Source organism: Electrophorus electricus, chromosome 10, assembly GCF_013358815.1.
Source record: "Electrophorus electricus isolate fEleEle1 chromosome 10, fEleEle1.pri, whole genome shotgun sequence".
Taxonomy (NCBI): Eukaryota; Metazoa; Chordata; class Actinopteri; order Gymnotiformes; family Gymnotidae; genus Electrophorus; species Electrophorus electricus.
Window position 1 is genome coordinate 20,528,028 of NC_049544.1, and position 20,326 is coordinate 20,548,353.

The window sequence follows — 20,326 nt, forward strand, 5'->3', positions numbered from 1 at the left end:
AATCAGTGCGCTCAGTTCAATGTTTCTATCGCCTCATTTGTAATGGATAAAATGCCACATTGCTCGGAATGTAGGACATATCTCAGAGGCATGTTAATCCTAAAACATCGGTTAACCAGACATCTCAAATATTGTTACTTATCTTATGTTACTTACTTATGTTCTCAAAGTGGGATATGCATATGAGTAAAAATATTCAGTGGGTAAATATTTAGTCCATAGTGTTAATTAATTTGGCCTGGTTTGGGGTAATCGGTGTTTTCGAAGCACAAATCCAGTTTCTCCTAAGTTTCTGGTGTATCACGACATCCAGTGGTTGCAACGCGATGTTACCGATGACACGACACTGGACTATGAACAAGTTTTAAAGATTTATTATGAAAACCGTGGTTTAAAATTATGTTAAGTGAAATTATATGTAGCCTACAATTATTTAGAAAAGGCACGGTACATTTCTTTACATTCTAAATCCTAATAGCTCTACTAATTTCCAACATGTAATGTTCCCAAGCTTTCATCTAATGCAGTTATGAAAAGCTATTAATCAATCTTTAAAGTTTTTTTTTTCTGAATTAATTATTCTGTGAAATAGGTTTAACAAATCCAGAAGCAATGTACACAGGCAACAGTTTCTTTCGCCCTCCTTTTTAAGACATGGTTTATTTGTCTTTTCTCTTCTTTTCTGACCAAACCCCTAAAAAACAGAGCGAATAAAAATTATTAAAGAGCAGCAGGGTGCATCTGAACTCGCCTTAGGGCGACTCCACCTCACTGTTGGGGCTCATTTTAGTACAAAACAATAAAGTGCACTTTTGATTTTGTTTCCATTGCATGCAAACATTTGTCAAGTTTACGTTTTGGTCGTTTATATTTACACCGTATGACATCATGAGAAAGAAAGAGTGCAGCTTGTGCCTGCTCACCACCATCAAAGGCCCTCTGATCAGAAATATTTCACTGCACAATTTAACCCTTACACCACTAGTCCAAGCAGTTAAAGGAAAAGTTCACAGGTCACATATTTGCCCAGGCTCATAAAAACTCATACATACTTTGGCCATTCTTCTGGACAGGAATTTTTCACTGAAACTTTAACCCTTACACTATGGTGTCCAATCATATCATCTGTCATATAATTACTTCAACTTCCCGTTTTTTTGTTATTTCTTTAGTGAATAAAATTGTATTAATACAGTTGGAGGTGGTTCACAGATCACCTCTTTTAAACCCTTTTGCACAGGCAACTACATACCTTGGATTTCCAAATGACTAGCTGAGATTTGAGTGAAGGAAATCAAGAACATTTAGAAATCCAAGTGTATGTGTACGTTATTTGCTTAGGAATGCATGTAGCAGAAAGGTTAATGTGTGTAATGTGAAGTTCAGCAGGACAGCACAAAGATGCACTACAAGAATGTTTTCAGTCAATTCCTTAATTAGGGTAAATAATTATGGTAATTAACTGTTTATATTTCATATACAATCAGCTGTTACATAGTAACACACATACATGCACAAACCCTTTCCAAACACAAAGTACACAGTGCGTGCACACGCGCACACACACGCGCACCTGTGCTGTCTGTTGTCTCTCAGAGTTTAGCAGAGTGAGAGGATAGTATACCCAGCAGGTGCTGCACATCATTGGCCGAGGTGAGCCACGCCCCTCCGTCCGCCACCAGTGTGGCGCCAGTGACGAAGGAAGCAGCACGACTAGCCAGGAAGAGCACAGCATGTGCCATCTCCGTCTTGTTCCCTGCCCGCTGCAGCGGAATGTTCTGGAACACTTCCATGTGCTCCACGGTGGGTCCACCTGAGATGGAAGAGCAAAACAAAGAGGAAACAAACAGTGAATAAAACAGGCTTCAAAATGTAACCATAAATAATATACATGCCAACACACACATGTACTTACTGAGTCGGCGGAAGCCCTCTGTCCCAGAGATGGGTCCAGGTGCTACTGTGTTTACCCTCACGCCACTGGGACCCCACTCAACTGCCAAGTGTCTCGTCATGGCATCTGCATGCATACATAAACACACACACACACACACCCTCCCAGAGGGAAAGTGATTAGATTATACTTGCTGTGTACCATAAAAACCAATTGTACACGCACAGTGTTCCACCCCGACATTTCCATGACAGACACCCACCATTAGCGGCCTTCGCTGACCCAGCATGCACCTGGAGCGCTTGGCCCCTGTAGCCAAGAGTGGCGGAGATGTTCACAATAGAACCCCCATGGTCCTGAAACACACACACAAATCAATTATAATGCCTCAAATAAATATTAAGGATAAATTTTCTGTCTAAGAAACAGGCTAACCCAAGGTCAAGGTTCAATGTTGCCAGCTAAACCACATGCGAGGTGCGAGTGCTCCCCCCCCCCCCCCCCCCCATCATAAGCTATTTGATAAATAAGTAAATAAGTCTCACATGTCCTTACCTTGAACCATTTGTCATAGAGCACTTTGCTGGTGTTAAAGGTCCCCATGGTGTCAATCTCCAGGATAGTCCTGAAGGCGTTGAAGGAGAGAGAGGTTGCGGGACACAGAAAATTCCCAGCTGCATCTGCAGTGTCAAGCCAATAATATCAGAGTCAGGAAAGAATTCCATTTAAATTAATATACTTCGATAAATGAAATGATGGCACTTGGTTCAGCTGTCGAATCTATAGACTCTTTTGACCCCTATCGTGATCCCAACCGTACTGTTGACGAGAATGTCCACGCGTCCCAACTGCTTCAGCGTCTCATCCACGACAGACGAGATGGTGTCCGGCTGCCTGACGTCCATCTGCAGGGGCAGGCACTGTCTGCCTGTTGCACTGGTCAGTTTCCTCGCCGCCTGTTAACACAGGCACAGGCAGCAGCTCACAAACGCACACTGACCATACAAATAATGGAGGTAAATATTAGCAAAGTAAGTAAATAAACAGTGCAGGAGATACAGGTTGGTTAGAGCTAAGGAAACTCTGTTGCCCTAATTAGCCACACATGAGCTGTCCTGAGTTTTATACTGCTGGTCTCTGAGCTTGTAAATGGCATGAGGGAACAAATGTTTAATGCATCTTACATGGTGCTTCTGGCCTTTTGGAAAGTGCACGTGTACATTACCTCAGAGAGCTTCTCTGGGTTCCTGCTGGCAATGACAGTGTCACAGCCATGCCTGGGAGAGACAGGTGGGATAGCAGACTTATGAGGACAACAACTGTTTATACTGGTGTTCCGATGGGTAAATGTTTCTTCACGGAGCTCACAGTCATACAGGTAAAGCTGACATGCAGAAAATAATAGAGGAGAAGGCACGAGGAGATAATTTAGACAAGTGAATTGCTAAGGACATGCTACGATTCACACAGACAAAGAGAGACCTACCTCATTAGAACCTCAGCAATACGGAACCCAATACCAGTGCCACCACCCGTTATAAAGGCCACTTGGTCCCTGGAAACACACACTTTACAGTTTTGTACCCAAGCACTTTTAATGGCAACGTACTATAAATATTCGACCTGACTTTTAAGTAGATTTAACTAGATTATCTAAACACGTTAATGTGTGTCGGTACTCTTGCGTACCTGAGCAGTTCGGGACAGTATATATGTTTGTAACTGGTCAAGCAGTCGTCCGTCTCAACGTCCTCCGGTAAATCTGCCATCCTCACTTAGCTACGTGCTACAGAAAACGTCAGGGACATAACATTAACAATTCGCAGTTATCAGTCTTTACAGTCTGCGTGTTTTCTATAATTATTTCATTCAATTGTATCTGAAAGGTTGTAAAAGCTAGCTAACATAAGTAACGCTAGCTATGTGAATTTCGTCCTCACTGTTATTAGATACAACCCAAAAGTCAGAGTTCACAAAACTGTGTAGGCCAATAGATAAACGTCACCTAATCTTCAAAAAATGTATAAACGTCAACGAATCTGTAAACTATCTATGCGACTTCACCGCAACTGGAAAGTTATGCTCACCCTGCACGGAAAAAAAAATGTAAAGTTGCTCCGTACCTTGTACGGTTCAGCAAGTGAGGTCATTCGCTCGTGTTGCATTATGGGGAATGTAGTAAGGTGCATTGTAGTGTACAACACCCGCTAATCGTTCCCCCCCTTCAGTAATATTAGACATGTTCAAAGTACTGGAGTAGGGGAGGGAAACGCAGTAGGGGATCGTAAATTAAAAACCATGAATAAGAATGTTAAAAATCCAGCCTCTTGCAATGGGTCCCCAGAATTTTGCATTAACAACCGGTTCAAACACATGTTTGACGGGACCTGGGAGGCAGACAAGTGGGCGGGTATATTTAATGCCCGTTTGTGTTAAAATCTCACTGCTCAGGCTCTTTTCATTCATGTATACACATCAGCATATTTTAAAATTAGGGGGCCCTGTTGCAAGCGGTGGGGTGGAGGGATTTTTATATTTTAATTATTTTTTAATTTACAATCACTCCTCTGCCACCCCCATGTCCCGCCCCCAGCTCGAGGCACCCGCGGTGCTTGCACCTCCCCTACGCCACTGATTTGTGTACTACTAATCACCATTGCATTAAAAGTATTTGGCAGACACTCTTATGCAGAGTGACAAATATATTTATCAGTGTCGATTACACAGTGTGTACATCCCCTGGGAACCAATCCCACACCAGTGTTGCTAGCACCTTATTCTACTTTCAATAGAACTGCAAAGGCCCACCTGGAGAATTACTGTTTCTCCAAGTTAAACCATAAGCACTAAAACCAAAATAATAAAAAAAGATTTTAAGTAAGAGTACATATTTCTTTCTGCAAAGGGCAGTAGGTTAAGTAACAGACAGCAGCCCTTATTTATTTTTTATCATAAATGAGCACATAATTTACTTTAATTAAGTCTTCTAATAATCCCTGAACTTGAAGCACAGTGCATTAAACACATGCAGCACTTCCTGTTTTCTTTAATGTTGCTTATATACAACACAAATGCACTCATGAGTTTTCAGACAAGTAGATCTTACAGGTGACAGGTTTCAGTCCACTCTGTCCGGGAGTGTGAAACCACCTCTAGCATGGATCATCACCCTTTAGACGTATAACCTGAGCAAATCTACAAAAAACTACAGTCAGAGCAGCGCATGATTAGGTTGGCCGTGAGTCTTAGTATAAGCTTTCACAGACCACAGAGTATCCTGTGCAGTGTTTTGGTTCAGTCTCTGGGAGAATGTCATTTGACTCTTTAAGGGCATGGGGTCCTGTCAGTCTTATGCCATTGTCATAGCAGCAGTTTCTGTGGGGCTGGCAAGAGGCTGTTCACAGGCGGCTGCAGCTGGGTCTGTTGTGGAGGTTACAGCTTTTGAAGAAGATGCTGGCATAGGAACGGTGGTGTTTAGGCCAACCATTGATGCGCTGATGTTCCAAAGTCTGACCGCCACTTCCTGCTCCAAGGCCTGGGGTGCAGGCTCTTTCTCAGTCATCACATCATAGTAACGGCCAGTCACACCCTCAAGCTCCTCGGCAACGGCCAGGTAGACACTAGGCTGCGCTCCAAGCACAGGGGACTTTACGAACAGGTAGAAAATCGGGCCTGGGGAGAGTACAGAACAACACACACACATACACATCTTTGCGTTTAGAGGAAAGATCCCTGAAAGCATTCCATCTAAACAGAATATACCTCTAGATCCACAATGTCATCTACAATCCCATTGTGATGGACCGAGTGGTGAAATAAGTGACTCACTGAGTACGGTGCTGGAGAACTGAGACTGGTGCATGCCAGTGTGTCTGCCCAGATCCGTGGCAACAACGCCGGGGTGCAGGGCGTTTACCGTCACCCCCGTACCTAAGACACACGCAAAATAGCTAATTAATCAAACAGATCTATGTTTTTCCAGGACCCATCCCTGATTATCCTTGTACTGCACATTTTGCCCACTATAATACATCCATATTAAAGCACTGAAGGGCTTGGTAACAAGCTGACGATTTGAGCTGGGAGCAGAGGTCAACCTATGAACAGGAGAGGAGAACACAATAATAACAGAGTCCTGAAAACACTTGCTGATCATCAGACCAAAAAGCGCGCACACACGCATATACACACAAACACAAACACAAATACACACAGACAACTCACCCTCAAGTCTGCGGGCGAGTTCTCGTGTGAATAGGACAATGGCAAGCTTGCTCTGACAGTATGCTTTCCTAGTGTTAAACTTCTTCCTGTCCCAGTTTAGGTCCTCAAAATCAATCTCCCCGACAATGTGCACCAAAGATGATAGGTTAATCACCCTACTGGGGGCAGAGTCCTTCAGCTTGTCTAGCAGCAGATTGGTCAGGAGGAAATGGCCTTGTGCCAGGAGACAAAAGCAGCGAACAATGACTCTTTAGTATGTACAGCAGAAGAACCCGAAGTTGAATTTTCCGTCAAATCTTGATAAAACCACATAAAGAATTAAACTCTAACAGTACTACCTGCAGGAAGATCCCAAACTGACACCACTTATCAAAACTAAAAACATCTCTGAACTGTTTTGCTTATTTTTTAAAACTCATTTAACTGACAGTACATGTGCTCTCATGTTAAACTGCTGTGATTTAAGCTGGCCCTTCATCGCAAAACATGAGGTTCTCATTATCATTTTTCCTGAACACATGGTCTATAAAAGCCTTGAGGCTTAAGGTTTTATATAATGCAATATAAAAGCCATGTGTGATTTTCTCACCCAGGTAGTTGACTCCAAACTGCATGTCAAAGCCATCCTCAGTCTTCCCTGGAGGACACTTCATGACAGCAGCATTATTGATCAGGATGTCCACGCTCTTCTCCTCTGAGGAAATGAGAGAGAGAACTTGATATTGTTTGTATGGACTCACTGGACAACACATTACCATACTATCACAGCGAACGGACGTGATTAGGTTAGTGTGTCGCACCCCGGTTGATCTCCTCAGCAAAGCGCCGTATGGATTTGACTGAGGACAGGTTGATGTGTCGTGCATAAACGTGGGGGTTCAGTGTAGAGCCTCTGATTTCACAAGCGGCGGCTTCACATTTCTCCATGTCCCGACAGCCCATAATAATCCTCCCCCCTGCCCAGAAACAAGAGAGGAGCAGTCACTTAATACGTAAGGCATCATATGCAAATACACACAGGTTAATCGGTCAAAATGAGCCAAGACTGTTACTAAACTGTACATTAACAGCTAGAACCACACCACACCTCGCTGAGCAAGCTCACGGGCCGTCTCCTTCCCGATTCCGGTATTTGCCCCAGTTATGACCACTGTCTTGCCAGGGAGCCTAGCTTTACTGGGGCAGGGGCCTCCGGTCAGGTGGTTCCTGCAGAGAGAAGGAGCGCCGTGTGTTTCAAAAGCTTCTGGCACCACAAGCTCAAGTAATTTAGTTTTGCAATGAGTTTCTATTTATGCACTTTTAAAATGTCTAATACTGCACAGGTCCTCAGTTAAAGGTAAAAACTAAATATAAATTTGTTCACTGTCCTGTGCACAGTAAAAGGAGACCAAAAAACTGACAGGTTTTTTTTTTTGCCAAAACCATATCTTCTGATAGTTCTTCAATTTCACTATTTTTCAAAAGTTACACTGGCGATTTTTATACCATATAAAAATTCCATTTGGAGATTAAACTGTAAACCAAAGGAGGAGAGAATTTTTCCTTTACTTTGTTACGGTCTCACCTCCCTATAACAAAAACCCCTCAAGACACTGACATTAGGCAGAATGTAGCAAAGGGGAATCTTTATTTATAACTTTCACACAATCCCTCCTAAAGTTGGAAAATTTTCACTTGGCAATGTTAAATATTTAGAAGATAATTCTTTTAAATGAGCTATATTGATATTTCTTATAATTCGGGATTATGAAACATCTTTGTGTCAATCTTTATGGTCACTGAAAAATAGCTATACGGTTAGTTAGCTAGCTAGCTATCTGGCTAGCTACTACCACTTACTTGAGCAACACAGCGCACCCAAAAACAGTCCCGAATACAGACGCGGGCAGGATAAATTTACTCATCCTGGTAAGGCGACACTATTTTTCATAAATGTAGCAAATTATCAACAGCTAAACATGCTCGCTAGCTATGTATACAAGGTCAGCCGACAGTCTCCTTCGACTGGAACCGTCACACAAACCTATTTGACAAAAGCTTACAGCACCACTTGGTGGCTAAAATATATAAGGGAAGAAAATCTCCCATGGCAAGCACTGCGAGTAGCGTTGACTAAAACGAAAATTTCATTGATTTTCCTCTATGAATTAATTTACCTTTGCATTGATTAACCTTTATGGATATGAATAATATATATGACATAAATATGACTTTTTTTTCATATATACAGTTTTGTCACAGGTGTAGTACTATTTTCAGTATACTGAACTGGAGATGAAATGTCCAATGCTTGGCATTGTGAATTTGTAACCACCACACACAATTCATAACAAAAGGTTGAGGGCAGCAACCACACCTTGTCTCACACCAAGCTATTACAGGGGATAAACATGTGAGCTCCAACCACCAAACCGAAGAGCCAGCTCTCTGGCAGCACACCCATTTTACCCTCCCAAGTGAGTCTCTATCACACTATTGCTTTTGAAAATATCACACCAGGTTTCTTCAGATATATTCTCCAAATGAAAGCATCAAGCACACGGAAGGTTGAAGGCTCATAGATTCCTGATAAGTAAGAATCCCTAACAGGTAATTAACCAACCCACTGATAATTGTTATATGTATTAGGAAGTAAATAAATGGTAAAATAATGACTGTTATTTTTGTACAATGACGACATTAGGACAATATTAGTTACCTTAAACAACATTTAGAAACAGAAAACAGAAATGCAAACCCCAAACCAAATCTTTATTATAAAAGCATTTTATTGACAGGAAATATTCATACGTTGAAACATTCTGCATGTCTGTGGCCCTCGGCCGCACCTCCTGAACACGAGTGTTTTTGCTCTTCAACCACGGCTGATTCAGCTCACCATGTAATTCCACATCCCGTTACAGGTGTTAGAGGAGGTCCTGGTGACCGGCACTGGCAAACGCTGCCGTCCGTACGTGAGGGGGTAAATGAAAAGAAAGAGCAAAGCGGGTCGTTCTGGTTCCCTCATTTGATCATGAGAGAATCTGGACAACTTCTCTGGCCCTATGCGCCTTCTTCTGGTAGTCTGTAGCCCCGCCCTCAGCCTCCTCAGACCCCTCCCCGCAACGGACGAGCGCCTCTGCTTTCTGCACAGTGGTTTCCCGAGCGACTCCCTGGATACCCTCCAAATACGACAACAGCACCTTGAAATGAGCATCGGACACCTGAGACGGGTGTGAGCAGGAGGGGACAGGGAGGAAGAGGAGGGAGAGAAAGAGAGAAAACGAGGGGTGAGGGGAGGGAAAGAGAGAGTGCAAACGAGAAAGAGAGAGAGAGAAAAGGTTGGTAATTCTTTCACCATTTAATATCTATAAATCAGGTGTTTGCAAATGCCAGGCGGTGTTATTACCTTCGTGTTGTCATACATGTGCTGCAGTAACCACACCTGCCTCGTCTTCTGAAATTTCCACTGCTCACGCTTCTCTGACCAGCTGCATACACACACACACATACAAGAGGGCTGATTATAATTCCAACCTACATATATCTACAAATATGATTGTGTGGGTGTTGCTGGGGGTTGGTGTTCTACCACGTGAGATACTCCAGGGCCTGGGTCTGGGCGGAGCTCGTCTTGCTCTGCTCTGCCTCATTCTTCCCCTCCTCTCTCCGTTTCTTCTTCTCCTCTTTCCGCCGAATCTTCTTCAGCTTCCTGTCCGCTACACGTCTCTCCTCTGGGCTCAGGTTCTCTTCTTCTACTGAAGTTGGGAGCTCTTCTGAACTCTGAATGAGACACAGAGAGATAAACACACAAGCAAAACAGACCACAGACCAAAAATATTTTCAGCACAAATGGAGATATGACGATTTAAAAACTGCAGGCTTTACATAAGCATGTCCACTTTTGTCATTAGCATCAGTGCAGCTCTGAGACCAAATCACAGCAGTCACATGGTATGCCAGAACACATATGGAATGTACTTTTATACAACAGCTTTGCAAACTGAACAGAAAAACAAAAAAGTACCCAAGCATCTAATATGTATTCGATATTCATCTAATATTTATTCAATATTGTTGCTTAGGTGTTTAATATTGGAAAGTAATTGGAAGCAGCATAAAGTGTCCACTGCTGTTACTGAGCAACGGGAGTCAGCACAATGATAAAGTATTTAAAAAAACATTGCTAACCAGTCCTACCTTGGCAACTGTTGCCATCCACCATACTAGTCAAATAATAGTTGCATAATATAAAACCTATGGAGCCATACGTTTGCGTGAATTTAAACAGCACTGTACCAAAATTATCTAAAAATATGATAAAATATAATTGTGCAGTCAGGTACTTCAAACCCCACAGCGAAGGGCTAAGAAAAGAGTGAATGAAATAAAATTGTATAAACATCTCTCAAACATATAAAATATCAACCTATTCATATAGGCTAATAGAGATAATCTTTGTTATTAAAGGACACATTTTTGTGGTAGCTAATCATCACTGTTCACTAGCATGGCTGCACGTACTCTGACATTTAGGGGTTTTAAATGTAGAAAGTGTACGCTACTGTTGTTTGGACCCAGGATGTCAAGTTAACTTTAACATGTCACTGGTTAGCTGGAAGATGTCCCAAAATTGATCATGTTAAAATGATCAAATAACCCTATGAGAGGATGGTAGGACCAAGAGGACAGGATATGAATTATGACCATACTTTTTGGAAAGTGGTTACGTCTCTAAAATTGATTAGATAAATACAATTCAAACAATTTTTAAATGCAAGCTGTTTAGTATTTATATTCTGTAAAAGTTCTAACAACATTTAATGATAATTTTGAACAATTTTTTAAAAAGTTTGACGGTAAATGTGCTACACCTGTAGTTGCAAAATCGTACACAGCACTCTGCACACCTGCTGTCCGCAGCTCAAGCCTAAAAGCTTTGCGGAGCTGGCAACAGTAACCAAGAATGACTGGGTTTGCTATCAGTACATTTCAGTGACTTACGTGTCCAAATGATTGATGATATAGAAATAGAACCAAATCTCTCCTTAAAATCATTTAAACCCCATGCCATGAAAGCCATTTAGCATGCAGGGAACATTTACTTCATGCTTTGCAGAATGCGTGTTTACCCTACACTGACTGAGAAATGCTCAGTACGGGTAACTGTAGAATGCGACTGAAAAAAGCAGATTAGAGGGAAGAAACAAAGTGTCCCTGTGAGGTGGGACCCAAAGTCCTTCAGAAGATCTTGGTGATAAGAGTAACTGTGTTTCTAGAATAAAAACTTCCAGGAGCCTATGCATCCAGCTGTTTGTGACCATGCACATAGCCCTGCTGTAAAACACACACACAGGCCCAAACATACATACACATACTAAGGACCAAACACACACACAGACCCAAACACACTAAAACGGACTGCCACTGGAGGGTCAACTCAAAGTTGACCAATATATTATAATATTTTGGTATAAACTTTAGGGACAGAGACTAAAGAAGGTAGAGAGAAAGCGAGAGATGTGGAGGTAAAGGAGTAGTGACGGACAGGCAAAGAGGCAGAGAGACAGAGAGAGAGAGAGAGAGAGAGAGAGAGAGAGAGAGAGAGAGAGAGAGAGAGAGAGAGGACGGTAGCGAGAGAAATCAGATGTGGGTTTAAAGTCATATGCAAGAGGAGAGTCTGAGGCTGACAGCACACAGGAGAGGAGCTTCACATGGAAAGGTAGGATTTCCTTCCTAAAACACTTCAGACTGAAACCTGTATCTAAATCAAAGTTACAGCTAGTGTAATAACAACATTATTATTATTATTAATAATAATAATAATAATACTCACAAAGCAGTAATACAATAACACCAGCATTACATTGCATGTGAACATCTGCTGGTAATCCAAATATCTTTTAAATGGTCATTTTAATATGGAACATTTCAGAAGTAGTCTTTATGTGAGACTCCTCCCAAGCTTCAGTAACACACACATTAGCTACATGCTTACAGCTACAGCACTAAATTATTAAGGCAATGGGTAAATGAGCAATTAAAGCTCAGCCCAAGGGCAAGTCGCTCATGCATGTCTACATTATAAAGCTCGTGTGCATTACTTGTCAACTTCATTCGATTTCCGTGGTCACTCACTAATGGCCGATATGGAAGTGTGCTGACAACATGTTGTAATGCTTGCTTGTGTTCAACTACAAGTGTACCATGACATTAATGCCTGGCAATGGCGTGAGGTGGTGGACGAGACAGAGCAAGAAGCTCTATAAATCTTGTATGGGTTGTGTGCGGATTTTTTTCAATATGCATTTCTGTTTTAGCATCAAGGTAAGAAAAGGGTCCCCACTGTCTGTTCACAGAAGTGATCCAGTAAAAGCAGAAGAGGATGGGCAATACCTTGACTTTTGCTCCCAGCCCCATCCACCAGAACAACTCCAACCTCTCCTGGCCAGCAGAGGGCACTAACAGGACAGACTTTGACGGAACAGACTTTGACTTTTATGTGATTAGCCTTCTCCTTTCCTGCTTCTATATGGTCGTGCTGTTCCCGCTTGGCCTTGTGGGTAATGTCCTGATCCTGCTGGTGAACTCTGACCCTCGGCAGCGTGCCAGCAACCCAGATGTGTACTTCACTAACCTGGCGCTGGCCGACCTGGTCCTGGTGCTGGACTCGCTGATCGAGGTGTTTAACCTGAGCGCACATTACTACGATAATGCCTTGCTGTGCACCTGCATGGCTCTCTTCCTGCAGGTACACATGTACAGTAGCGTCTTCTTTCTCACCTGGATGAGCCTAGACCGTTGTGTCGCACTCACTGGCCTCTCACCCAGGGCAATGCATGCGGACGGCTCGGCGGCCCGCAGGGTGTGCACCGCCATCTGGGCAGCGGCTATAGCCTGCACCCTGCTGCCATTTGCAGCGGCCCACGCTCGTCATGGCTGGGGGCGGGGCTTCTGCTTTGCAGGCATGGCTGAGGTGCAGTGGCTAGAGGTGACGCTTGGCTTTGCGGTGCCATTCTGCGTTATGGGCGTGTGCTACAGCCTCATTGGGCGAGTGTTGCTACGCTCGGAACGTCCGCGCCGGGCCAAAGCACTGCGCATGATTGTGACCACAGTGGGCGTGTTCTTCGCATGCTGGCTGCCTGAGAACGTGTTCATCAGCACGCACCTGCTGAGCGGCACCGCTGAGCCCCTGCGGCGCCGGCGCAATGGCACGCTGTGGCAGCAGTACCCGCTTTTAGGTCACGTGGTCACGTTGGCCGCGTGCGCCAACAGCTGCCTAAACCCTCTGGTCTACGGCCTGCTGGGACAAACCTTTAGACGCAAACTGAAACTGTTCCTTGAGCACCACGTTCACTGCCTCCACATGCAGCCCCCACATGTGACCCACATGCGCCTCCATGCAAGATAAGTTCACACACTATGTGTGCACTCACACATAGTGTGAGCTCAGGAGGACAAGTGTGAGCTCAGAATCAAACCAGAAAGAATGTGTGTGAGCAGTGTGAGGGATGGAGTTGAGACCAACACCCTCCCCACCCTCAACAGACACACAGGAAGGACACCAACTTCTCCAACACTTAACCAACAAAAGATTGAGACTTCCTGTCCATAACTGTTTTCTTTAAGTTGTACTGCATAACAGCAAATCTTCCAGTATGTGTATGACAACACCAAATACTGGTGTTTTTTTAGGGATTACATGACAACTAAGGAATATGAGAAGCGGTTTTGCACTGCTGTTCTAATATGTTTGCACTTTCTACTTTTCTGTTAGGAATGGGATTTAGAAATGAGGGACTGCTCCCAGATTTCAGTGAAAAATAACAACTGCATGTCATGGGTTTGAGGTTTGTCATTTATGCGATGGAACCAAATGTTCGGCACTAAACTTATCTTAGAAACGAATTCTCTCCAATCCCTGTATGTTTATGTTTGGGCAAAAAGAAAGCTTGCGCCTATGCATCTTTTGACAATACCCCAATTTATAATAGACCATGAATTATGCTGTATGTAATAACACCACTGCTTTGCATTGCGGCTAATAAACCAGCAGTGTGACCAATTTCATACATGTATGAAATTATGCTTTCACTGTGGTTCCACCAGCTGATCTTTGAGACCAATCAAAAGAATCTAGCCTAAATCAGCCATGAAAGGCCTGTTATTGGAAGCAGGTGAAAGTGTAGGGGAGATTGGCAGACTACTCTAGAAGGCACCATGCCACTACACTGAATTCTACACACACCTTGTCCTTGGGCATATCACCGATTATGTCACTGCTGTCTCTGTTGCCAGGTTTCCTCCTCTTGACATCTGTGGCATCATCACTTGCCTTGGACTTCTGTAAAACAAACACACACACACACACACACACACACACACACACACACACACACACACACACACACACACACACACACACACCCCTTAGAGGAACTATGGTGTGTCTCCTTTGTTTTCTTAAAGAGGAACAAATGAAATAGTTATTAAAGCCCCCTGGAGTTTCAGTGAATAACACATCTGGTTGTGAAACAAAGACCTATATGTTGTGATACAAATCATATGTTTGCCTATGTCCAGGTCCATAGTTCACAGAGGTAATCCCAAACACCTTCACCAACTGTCAGAAAAAATGTCACCAAATGAATCAATAAAGAGATAACTTCTTCCAGCTGTATGAAGGGGCATTTGGGGACCTCATGCTCCCACAGCAGCTTGGTCCAGTAAATGTAAAAAGGATAATGAGTTAACGGGAAACACCAACTAAAAAGCATCATAGATGTCAAAGTCACAGTTAAAGAACAACTGCAAAGCTTTCCTTCACGTAGTAGTACCTGACTGAGTAGTACTACAGAAAGAGAGAATGACACAGTATGTCCCTCTAGGTACCAGCTACCACGAGTGTACTCACACACCTTGTGTGCTGTCTTCTTCCTCTTCATGTTCACGTAGTCTTTTAGGTCCTGGGTCACACAGCCCCTTTTTTGACTGCCACGTTGGTTATAGTTTTGGTTTACTAACCCTTTGCAATGTTAACAGCAATGCTTTCTGCACACAGTAGGCACAACTCAGGTCATAACCTTATCGCCAGCACTAGCAACAGTCTAGATATGCATGGACGTTTCCCATTCACACAGGTAAGAGAAACAGGTTCAGTGCGAGTTTACCTAAGAGCGTTCGCACACAAAATATTAAACCAAATTGTTAAAAATGTCTTCCACGGCGCTATGCCGTGGGTTACCACTACTGCGACATCGCGGTCGGAAATAATATAGAATATAGGCCACTAACAAAATTCATTTTGAGTGATATCGGTGGAAGCTATAGCTAACCATATGGCATTACATTTTAATTTAAGACTAAAAGGAAGAATATATTTGAAGCAGACTCGATCGAAGGATGTTTAACTATCATATAGCTAACTAGTTAGTTAGGTTAACCAGCTAGCTAAAAGGTTACGTTAGCGCGCTAGATACCTACAATCATTAGCTAGCTAGCTAACTAACGTGCCTCTGTTTTAGAACAATACATGTACCTGGACCATTAAAATCAAAAGCCATACTTCAATAAGTACATTTATCAATATAACATGAGGGAGGGAAATTTGCGGAGCGACTTACAAAGTTTTTCACACGCCGCATAGAACACACACGTCGGAATGTTTTTACGGTTACACACGAACTCGAAATATTATTTAAATGGAAATTACGGTACTTGCAGTTTTATGTTATATTATAATTGTTATCACGATAAACCCGGGGTAATTAAAGCGAATTTCTGTAAAAAGAAAAGCACAAAGAATCACTTGGAAAATTCAGTGTATGAATTTTAATATGTGAATGTCAAAGCGGAGCTTTAGAGCAATTTAGCAGCGGCTCCTATCGGACATAAAGCAGAGTCGTACACAATGTGCTTTGTGACCTGAAAATCTTGGAGGGCTCAAGATGTTATCGATAGGACGTAGGATATACTCTAATATTACTCAATATTCAGCACGTTCCGGGGGATTTGGGCCGCTTACTCTGGCGTGAGTATGCTATTGCAATATGATTGTGATAACGAATCTGTTGCGAGGATAACATGGCTACTACTTTATCTGAACCTTTAAAGAGAGTTTGATTTGGTAGCTAGCTAAAGCTAGCTTTCTAAATTTCCCTTCTAATTTCTATCTTGTGGATAGCTATTTGTTTTTGAGACTGCTCAGTGCAAACGATTCTTTAAGGAACACAGCTGGCGAAATTCAAATTTGGTTCATTATTTTTTACGGTCATGAGCGGCCAGTAGCTCTGACTTTGTTACATCACTATTCATCAGCGAGCCATTTGATCATTTTTTTTTTCTTTACTCAGGTATGTTAGAGAGATAATCCATAAACCCAAATACTACACTGTCCCATCAGCAGTTTTAACGTGTCAAATCTTAAGATTTTCTCTCTCCCCAACCGTCAACGTTGTAGGCCATGTACAGTGTCCATCACTTCAAAGTGCCAGAAGTCTACAGGTGACGCTGCCGATGAACAGTCCCAGCCCATCAAGTTCTCCACGAGCAAAGCCAGCCACCACACCTGGAAAGTAGCAAGCTCGATGGGCAGTGCCCACCAGCAGCCCTGGTGGAGAGTTTTGCCGTTTAGTATACTCTCCATCTCCTTGCTTCTCTGGTGTGCTTTCCGGAAGGACACAGAGATTGACCAGGCTCTTGCAAAACCACTTCATGAATACTTACATGGGTTGGTGCCACAGATGGAAGCAGAGCGGGCAGATGAGGACACGGTGGTATCCACAAATGACCCTGAGACTGGCTCAAAATGACTTGTCACTGCTGCAGTTTATTACAATGATGTCGAGGTTGTCTTGCTGTTGAAGTCCTTTTCATAACTTACCCTGTCAGTGACATCTGAACTGACAGCTAGTGCTCATCTCTAAGCAGGATGACACCAACTTAGTTATGTTAACTGTACTGTGAAATGCTGTATATAATCTGAAATTGGGTTAAACTCTTGCTGGGTGTGAAGGAGTTACAAGGATTGTGTGCCATGAACTAGGCATGTCCCATTAAATGACTTCTGTACAGAAGAGTGGGTAGTGGTGGGGGACCAAGTAGCACAAATACCATGCTGCAAAGACCATTTAAAATATGCTACTTCAGGCAAAGGTACAATGATGCTGATGTCCAGCAGTCTGGAAGGAAGCTCATCCCTTTATACATTACATTTAATCGCTGTAGCTCTAGCTGTACATCTATTCTCACAGGGAATTGAACTCTGCACCTTAATGATATGGCAAGGTCCCATCACAAATCAAACAACCATTTAAACTGTTGCATGTTTAGTGGAGCCGAACACTTAAATGTAGGCAACATCCTGAGTATACATGTTCACCATGCAAATACTGTGAGGTAGTGGAAAGTTTATTTACAACCAAATGGCCACAATGGAGGAGAAAGAGAATGATACAAATAAGTCATGACCTAATGACCATGTAGCATGCAGGCTAGAGTGCATGGGCAGAGGTATACCAAAGTCTAAAATACAAACTTTAAAACCCTGAGAGGAGCTCCTGGAATGTTCAGACACCACCCCCTACTGACATGCTGAAGAACCACAAGATTCCCCTCCCCTACCGCAACTACAAAAAATATACAAAAAAGTAATCTTAAAACTACAACAAGCATTTGTAGTTGAATATAAGAACCCATCCCCAAGCCGCCCCCCCCGCCCCCGCCCCCAAAAAAGGTGGATTAAATAGGATGAGCTGAGCCATCTAAGCACGCTCCCCACGAATTCGCCGAGCCAACTGGATGTCCTTGGGCATGATGGTGACGCGCTTCGCGTGGATGGCGCACAGGTTGGTGTCCTCAAAGAGGCCCACCAGGTAGGCCTCACTAGCTTCCTGCAGAAGAGAAACAGATCAGTTGTACAACCAGTCTGGTATACACCCTGGCTTAGATGGGAAACACTTTACATTTGCATTCACCAAGGAAGCCCAGTGTGACCATGTACAGCATACCAACACAAGTTACTTAAGGCAAGCCCCAGTCAATTTTTTGCTGACTATAAAATGGGTCACTTGGACAGTTCTCCCACTCTCAGATCCTGAGAGACCACTTCCCTCAGTCAATAAGCCAACTAGGTTCACTGATGACAGAAGCTGAATAGTCACTTCTGATAGTCTACCCCCTTTAAACCTTAAAACTAGCAGTGATCATAAGCCTCCCATCAAAGATCTTGGTATTTTTATTGTGTGCAAAGACAGCTTAACAGTTACCCAGAATCCACAGTATAGAAACTCAGGTACATTTCACCAAGGCCCTCCCTTCAAGACAGTGAATCCTCAGCCACCAATTGTTCCCTCTTTACCAACCTGCAGTGCACCAATGGCAGCACTCTGGAAGCGCAGGTCCGTTTTGAAGTCCTGGGCAATTTCCCTCACCAGGCGTTGAAAGGGCAATTTGCGAATAAGTAACTCTGTGGATTTCTGATACCGACGGATCTCACGAAGCGCCACAGTACCAGGACTAGAGCACACGGGTGGACCAAAGTTAGGAAAAACGTACAAATTAAACCGTAATTGCACAATGCACTGAATAACTCCAAAGCACTGCAATTCTTACCGATATCTGTGAGGTTTCTTTACTCCGCCGGTGGAGGGCGCGCTCTTCCGGGCGGCTTTAGTAGCCAGTTGCTTCCTCGGGGCTTTTCCACCGGTGGACTTACGCGCAGTTTGCTTGGTACGTGCCATTGTAACTCAGGAGAGTCCGCTCAGCTACACAAAAAGGAAAGTTGTAAGAACTCGTTGTCGACCCAGTTCGTTAATACCGTTAGCCTTACCAGTCGAGTTAAACGCACTAACGGCCCACCAGCCTCAACTCCAGCCAAGAGTCACTAACCAAAAACCATGACAACGGTGGTAGGGCGCCAAGAGAAACGGCTGCCCCATTTCCTTTAGAAAAGCCCTCTGAACACAAGCCTTATTTACAAGAGCAAGACATGCTGACGTGTGGTAAAAAAACCAAACAAACAAAACAAAAAACCAAACAAACCGACTTGAACCAGTTACGTCTGAGAAATCGATGCCAGGGTCGGCACGAAGTACTGGCGGGGGGTTAAGTTTTTAACTGTGCGGCCAGTCTTTCTCGCAAAGGCCACCCACTGATAACTAGCAGTTATTTCCATTAACGAAATGGAAGTCATACCCGTAGGTTTTATAAAGAAAAGAAGTCCGAGCAACAAATGGACCCCGCCACCATTACGCGACACTCTACACCCACGTTTCGCCTTCATCGTCCTGATACATTTGTAACCAACATGGCGTCCTCTCACAACAATTACAGCCTCTTCTTTGTTTAGGTCAAAAATGAAGTGCGCCAACAGGAACACGCATAACCGGTAAACAAAAACAAACATATACTATAAATCAGACATATAACGCCTACAGATGGAAAAAAAGCCCGCCTACCTTGGTCGCAGTCAAATATAAACACATTGGCACCAACGAAAATCGGCTTCAAACATAGCTAACCTAGCTAGCGATAGCTGGTTTCCACCAGGTTCGCATGCCAAAACTGAGCTCCATTCACAGTAACGATTACGCGGCTTTTCCATGACGGCAAATCAGACTTCAAATTAAAAAAAACATCCAACGGGAACATTAACCTCTCGCGGACCCCTCGAAATTTGTACCCAGCGCCTAATTTTTGTGTTTGTAAAGTGTAACTTACATGTTCAACTTTTATTAGTCCGTCAACCCAAAACAAGGAGCGTCGATGACGGTGATTCTGCCTTCACCCTATTTATACCACCAGGGATATTCGTACCGGGACTCCCCGCCCATGTCGCCTCGCATTGGTCGGAACGGACCTTTGATCTGATAATACTTCATTTTTAAAATTGTTATGGCTCTGTGGACTTCATTCTGCAGCACTAGACATAAGTATATTCATGCGATCCATTTACACTTTGAGTTAGACGAGAAAATGTTTTCTACCACCTTAGTTGTCTAATATCCTATCTAGTGCATTGTGTCACTGGGTCACATAGTTGCTTTGCCAGCACTCGAAAATTAACCCATCAATTCCAAATTGTAGACAAAATATAATATATTTAGAGATTACGTTTCTTTGGTGTTGCCATTTGGCGTCGATGTCCTGTATCGTGTATGTCAACACTACAATTGTAAAAAAAAAAAAAAAAAAAAAAAAAAACAACGTCGGAACCTTTGGATAAGAAAA

At 43.2% G+C, this 20,326-nt stretch overlaps 6 protein-coding genes across 13 annotated transcripts; 2 read left to right on the top strand and 4 right to left on the bottom strand.

Annotated features, from left to right (window-relative positions):
* Positions 1-359: 359 nt before the first annotated feature.
* On the bottom strand, positions 360-4,061 carry decr2 (2,4-dienoyl CoA reductase 2, peroxisomal). Of its 5 annotated transcripts, none has more exons than XM_027024782.2 (10): positions 4,018-4,061; positions 3,584-3,680; positions 3,381-3,449; positions 3,120-3,171; positions 2,715-2,850; positions 2,450-2,574; positions 2,157-2,250; positions 1,916-2,020; positions 1,625-1,813; positions 360-694 (listed from the first exon to the last, which is right to left on the bottom strand). In XM_027024782.2, exons 2-10 carry the CDS (start codon positions 3,661-3,663, stop codon positions 660-662), a joined length of 885 nt encoding a protein of 294 aa, XP_026880583.1. In that variant the 5' UTR covers positions 3,664-3,680; positions 4,018-4,061; the 3' UTR covers positions 360-659. The 5 variants fall into 5 exon arrangements, with proteins under 5 accessions (XP_026880583.1, XP_026880580.1, XP_026880584.1 ...); XM_027024779.2 differs by having other exon boundaries at positions 3,982-4,024; XM_027024783.2 differs by having other exon boundaries at positions 1,574-1,813; positions 3,982-4,024.
* Positions 4,062-4,922: 861 nt separating this feature from the next.
* On the bottom strand, positions 4,923-8,135 carry LOC113586576 (retinol dehydrogenase 13). 3 transcript variants are annotated; one of them, XM_027024797.2, is made up of 7 exons: positions 7,958-8,135; positions 7,206-7,324; positions 6,919-7,074; positions 6,708-6,812; positions 6,119-6,301; positions 5,723-5,824; positions 4,923-5,566 (listed from the first exon to the last, which is right to left on the bottom strand). In XM_027024797.2, exons 1-7 carry the CDS (start codon positions 8,020-8,022, stop codon positions 5,244-5,246), a joined length of 1,053 nt encoding a protein of 350 aa, XP_026880598.2. In that variant the 5' UTR covers positions 8,023-8,135; the 3' UTR covers positions 4,923-5,243. The 3 variants fall into 3 exon arrangements, with proteins under 3 accessions (XP_026880598.2, XP_026880597.2, XP_026880599.2); XM_027024796.2 differs by having other exon boundaries at positions 6,119-6,331; XM_027024798.2 differs by lacking the exon at positions 6,119-6,301.
* A 713-nt stretch (positions 8,136-8,848) lies between these two features.
* LOC113586580 (uncharacterized protein C7orf50 homolog) lies at positions 8,849-15,789 on the bottom strand. The gene is made up of 6 exons (XM_027024803.2): positions 15,721-15,789; positions 15,016-15,148; positions 14,346-14,441; positions 9,690-9,880; positions 9,507-9,588; positions 8,849-9,321 (listed from the first exon to the last, which is right to left on the bottom strand). Exons 2-6 carry the CDS (start codon positions 15,040-15,042, stop codon positions 9,130-9,132), a joined length of 588 nt encoding a protein of 195 aa, XP_026880604.2. The 5' UTR covers positions 15,043-15,148; positions 15,721-15,789; the 3' UTR covers positions 8,849-9,129.
* LOC113586578 (G-protein coupled estrogen receptor 1-like) lies at positions 11,806-14,333 on the top strand. Its single transcript, XM_027024799.2, has 2 exons — positions 11,806-11,819; positions 12,418-14,333. The coding sequence occupies exon 2, from the start codon at positions 12,483-12,485 to the stop codon at positions 13,506-13,508; it is 1,026 nt and encodes a 341-aa protein (XP_026880600.1). The 5' UTR covers positions 11,806-11,819; positions 12,418-12,482; the 3' UTR covers positions 13,509-14,333.
* c10h16orf91 (chromosome 10 C16orf91 homolog) lies at positions 15,161-17,182 on the top strand. 2 transcript variants are annotated; one of them, XM_027024805.2, is made up of 2 exons: positions 15,161-15,237; positions 16,557-17,182. In XM_027024805.2, exons 1-2 carry the CDS (start codon positions 15,215-15,217, stop codon positions 16,906-16,908), a joined length of 375 nt encoding a protein of 124 aa, XP_026880606.2. In that variant the 5' UTR covers positions 15,161-15,214; the 3' UTR covers positions 16,909-17,182. The 2 variants fall into 2 exon arrangements, with proteins under 2 accessions (XP_026880606.2, XP_026880605.2); XM_027024804.2 differs by lacking the exon at positions 15,161-15,237 and adding an exon at positions 16,004-16,127.
* A 306-nt stretch (positions 17,183-17,488) lies between these two features.
* On the bottom strand, positions 17,489-19,912 carry h3f3d (H3 histone, family 3D). Its single transcript, XM_027024806.2, has 4 exons — positions 19,817-19,912; positions 18,710-18,861; positions 18,460-18,613; positions 17,489-17,988 (listed from the first exon to the last, which is right to left on the bottom strand). The coding sequence occupies exons 2-4, from the start codon at positions 18,835-18,837 to the stop codon at positions 17,860-17,862; spliced, it is 411 nt and encodes a 136-aa protein (XP_026880607.1). The 5' UTR covers positions 18,838-18,861; positions 19,817-19,912; the 3' UTR covers positions 17,489-17,859.
* Positions 19,913-20,326: the final 414 nt, after the last annotated feature.

Excerpts from the sequence above, each read along its gene's own strand:
- decr2 (XM_027024782.2), bottom strand. The coding sequence starts at position 3,663 with ATGGCAGATTTACCGGAGGACGTTGAGACGGACGACTGCTTGACCAGT. Across the intron at positions 2,851-3,119 it reads ACCCAGAGAAGCTCTCTGAG|GCGGCGAGGAAACTGACCAG; the intron begins GTAATGTACACG and ends CTGTGTTAACAG. Across the intron at positions 2,251-2,449 it reads TCTATGACAAATGGTTCAAG|GACCATGGGGGTTCTATTGT; the intron begins GTAAGGACATGT and ends TGTGTGTTTCAG.
- LOC113586576 (XM_027024796.2), bottom strand. The coding sequence starts at position 8,022 with ATGAGTAAATTTATCCTGCCCGCGTCTGTATTCGGGACTGTTTTTGGG. Across the intron at positions 7,075-7,205 it reads CCGTGAGCTTGCTCAGCGAG|GGGGGAGGATTATTATGGGC; the intron begins GTGTGGTGTGGT and ends GTTTCTGGGCAG. Across the intron at positions 6,332-6,707 it reads GTTTGGAGTCAACTACCTGG|GCCATTTCCTCCTGACCAAT; the intron begins GTGAGAAAATCA and ends TCCTGGCACAAG.
- LOC113586578 (XM_027024799.2), top strand. The coding sequence starts at position 12,483 with ATGGGCAATACCTTGACTTTTGCTCCCAGCCCCATCCACCAGAACAAC.
- LOC113586580 (XM_027024803.2), bottom strand. The coding sequence starts at position 15,042 with ATGAAGAGGAAGAAGACAGCACACAAG. Across the intron at positions 14,442-15,015 it reads GGAAGAAGACAGCACACAAG|AAGTCCAAGGCAAGTGATGA; the intron begins GTGTGTGAGTAC and ends TTTGTTTTACAG. Across the intron at positions 9,322-9,506 it reads ACATGTATGACAACACGAAG|GTGTCCGATGCTCATTTCAA; the intron begins GTAATAACACCG and ends CACCCGTCTCAG.
- c10h16orf91 (XM_027024804.2), top strand. The coding sequence starts at position 16,045 with ATGTTATCGATAGGACGTAGGATATACTCTAATATTACTCAATATTCA. Across the intron at positions 16,128-16,556 it reads TTTGGGCCGCTTACTCTGGC|GCCATGTACAGTGTCCATCA; the intron begins GTGAGTATGCTA and ends TCAACGTTGTAG.
- h3f3d (XM_027024806.2), bottom strand. The coding sequence starts at position 18,837 with ATGGCACGTACCAAGCAAACTGCGCGTAAGTCCACCGGTGGAAAAGCC. Across the intron at positions 18,614-18,709 it reads AAGAAACCTCACAGATATCG|TCCTGGTACTGTGGCGCTTC; the intron begins GTAAGAATTGCA and ends CGTGTGCTCTAG. Across the intron at positions 17,989-18,459 it reads CTGCCATTGGTGCACTGCAG|GAAGCTAGTGAGGCCTACCT; the intron begins GTTGGTAAAGAG and ends TCTCTTCTGCAG.